This window comes from Arachis ipaensis, chromosome B07 (assembly GCF_000816755.2).
Source record: "Arachis ipaensis cultivar K30076 chromosome B07, Araip1.1, whole genome shotgun sequence".
NCBI classification, from domain to species: Eukaryota; Viridiplantae; Streptophyta; class Magnoliopsida; order Fabales; family Fabaceae; genus Arachis; species Arachis ipaensis.
The window spans coordinates 9888556-9890410 of record NC_029791.2 but is presented as its reverse complement, the minus strand read 5'-3'; the positions used below and the strand labels follow the sequence as shown (position 1 = coordinate 9890410).

At 23.9% G+C, this 1855-nt stretch overlaps 1 protein-coding gene across 1 annotated transcript in view; it reads left to right on the top strand.

Annotated features, from left to right (window-relative positions):
- LOC107606651 (phosphoinositide phospholipase C 6-like) overlaps nucleotides 1-1855 on the top strand; it is a 5606-nt gene that overhangs the window by 1003 nt on the left and 2748 nt on the right. Inside the window, exons 4-5 of the mRNA XM_021107676.1 lie at nucleotides 390-610; nucleotides 698-815. Coding sequence (XP_020963335.1) covers nucleotides 390-610; nucleotides 698-815 — 339 coding nt within the window. The remainder of the gene's footprint in view (nucleotides 1-389; nucleotides 611-697; nucleotides 816-1855) is intronic.

The following is a 1855-nucleotide window of genomic DNA, read 5'->3' as shown; positions in this document are numbered from 1 at the left end:
TATTTAACAAAATATTTCGTTAATTTTAACGTTTTTGTTATAGTAAAAATTTAATTACAAAATTTAATATGGTATAGAAATTTAATTTAAAAAATTATAAAAATTTAATTAAAAATTTAATAAAATTATAAAGACTAATAAAATAATTAAACCTTAAATTTTGTAGGATAATAATGATAATAAATGATAGATACATTACATTCTTTTGTTTCGTGTAATTAATTAATGAAAGGATGTGACATGTCTATCGTTTATTTATCTGTTACCGTGGTTTTTTTATATGATAACATAAACACGTTTACTCTTTTATGGTACATTTGTGAAATTTGATTATAAGATATACATGGTTATTATGTAATTTACTAAGTGGAAATATATAAAATATATAGTACAATGCAAGTAGTGATCGTGAATGTGAAGAAGAATTGACGCCTTCAAGTGAGATACATAGTGGAGTAATTCATTACAAAAGAATGATTACAATCCATGCTGGAAAACCCAAGGGTCATATAAAAGATTCCTTATCAGTTGATGGCAAAGTTAAGCGTTTAAGTTTGAGCGAACAGGAAATTGAAAGGGCTTCATCTTCTTATGGAGATGATCTTATTAGGTATATTTAATTCATTTAAATCTATATTTAATCATTCATATTGTTGACAACCTTAACAAATTAGACTGAGATGGTTGAGTTGTCCAGTTTTACACAGAGGAATATTCTGAGGGTGTATCCTAAGGGGACACGTGTCAACTCCTCAAATTTCCGGCCACATATAGGGTGGTTGTATGGAGCACAAATGGTTGCAATGAACATGCAGGTAAAGGACTTAATTATATATGTTATGGTGATTCAACAGAATTATATTTATAAAATATTATAAAAAAAGATAAGAAGATTATTTTGATATTATTAATAAAATGATAACATATATTGTTCTCATTTAAAATGTTCTAAGTAACCAATACTTTTTTATTTTATTTTTTACATTTAAACTAATACTTTTTTTTTCCACTAAGTACTGATTTTCTAACATTTTTCTACTCGTTAAGACATGTTATTATCTTTTACAATCCCGCTATGTTGTTAATAATATTTTTATCAAATTTCTGTCAACTCTTATTTATAATTGTGTTTAATAAAAGTATCTTTGTGAATATGTCTAATAAAAATGTCTTTTTTATGGATGTATTTAATAGAAATATCTTTATAAATATATTTTTTGGATGTATCTCTTTATATATGTGTTTAAAATATAATAATTAATTATTGTTAGCAATAAGTTGGCAGATAATATGTTGGTACCCTATACTTTTCCTATCTTTTATGTTTAGCTAAACGATTTTGTTAGATAGACAATGATTTTTGTAAATAATGTGAACAATAAGCTCTATATAAAATTGATCCAATAAAATAAAAAAGCGCTCCATCCTAAATTACCTGTTAAACCTTAATATTAGGATAATTATCTGCGTACCTAATGAATTAAACATCCAGCCATTGTTAATTGTGCATGAGTAAATCGAATCAAAATAAATAACCATCTAATTAAAAATAATGAACATAATTATCTACATACCTATTAAATTGAACATCTCACATATTCATTTTTCACGTTATACCTATTAAATTGAACATCTCACATATTCATTTTTCATAGTATTCTAATTGTTTACGTATACTTTTTCTTAGCTAAATAAAAGAACGTCACTTCATTAATGACATTTAATTAGTAGATCTATGCTAATTATTATTATTATTATTATTATTATTATTATTATTATAGAAATTGGCACATTCAGTAATTTTGAAATTCATAAACATAAATATTTTATTAAACATTATTTATATACATCATAC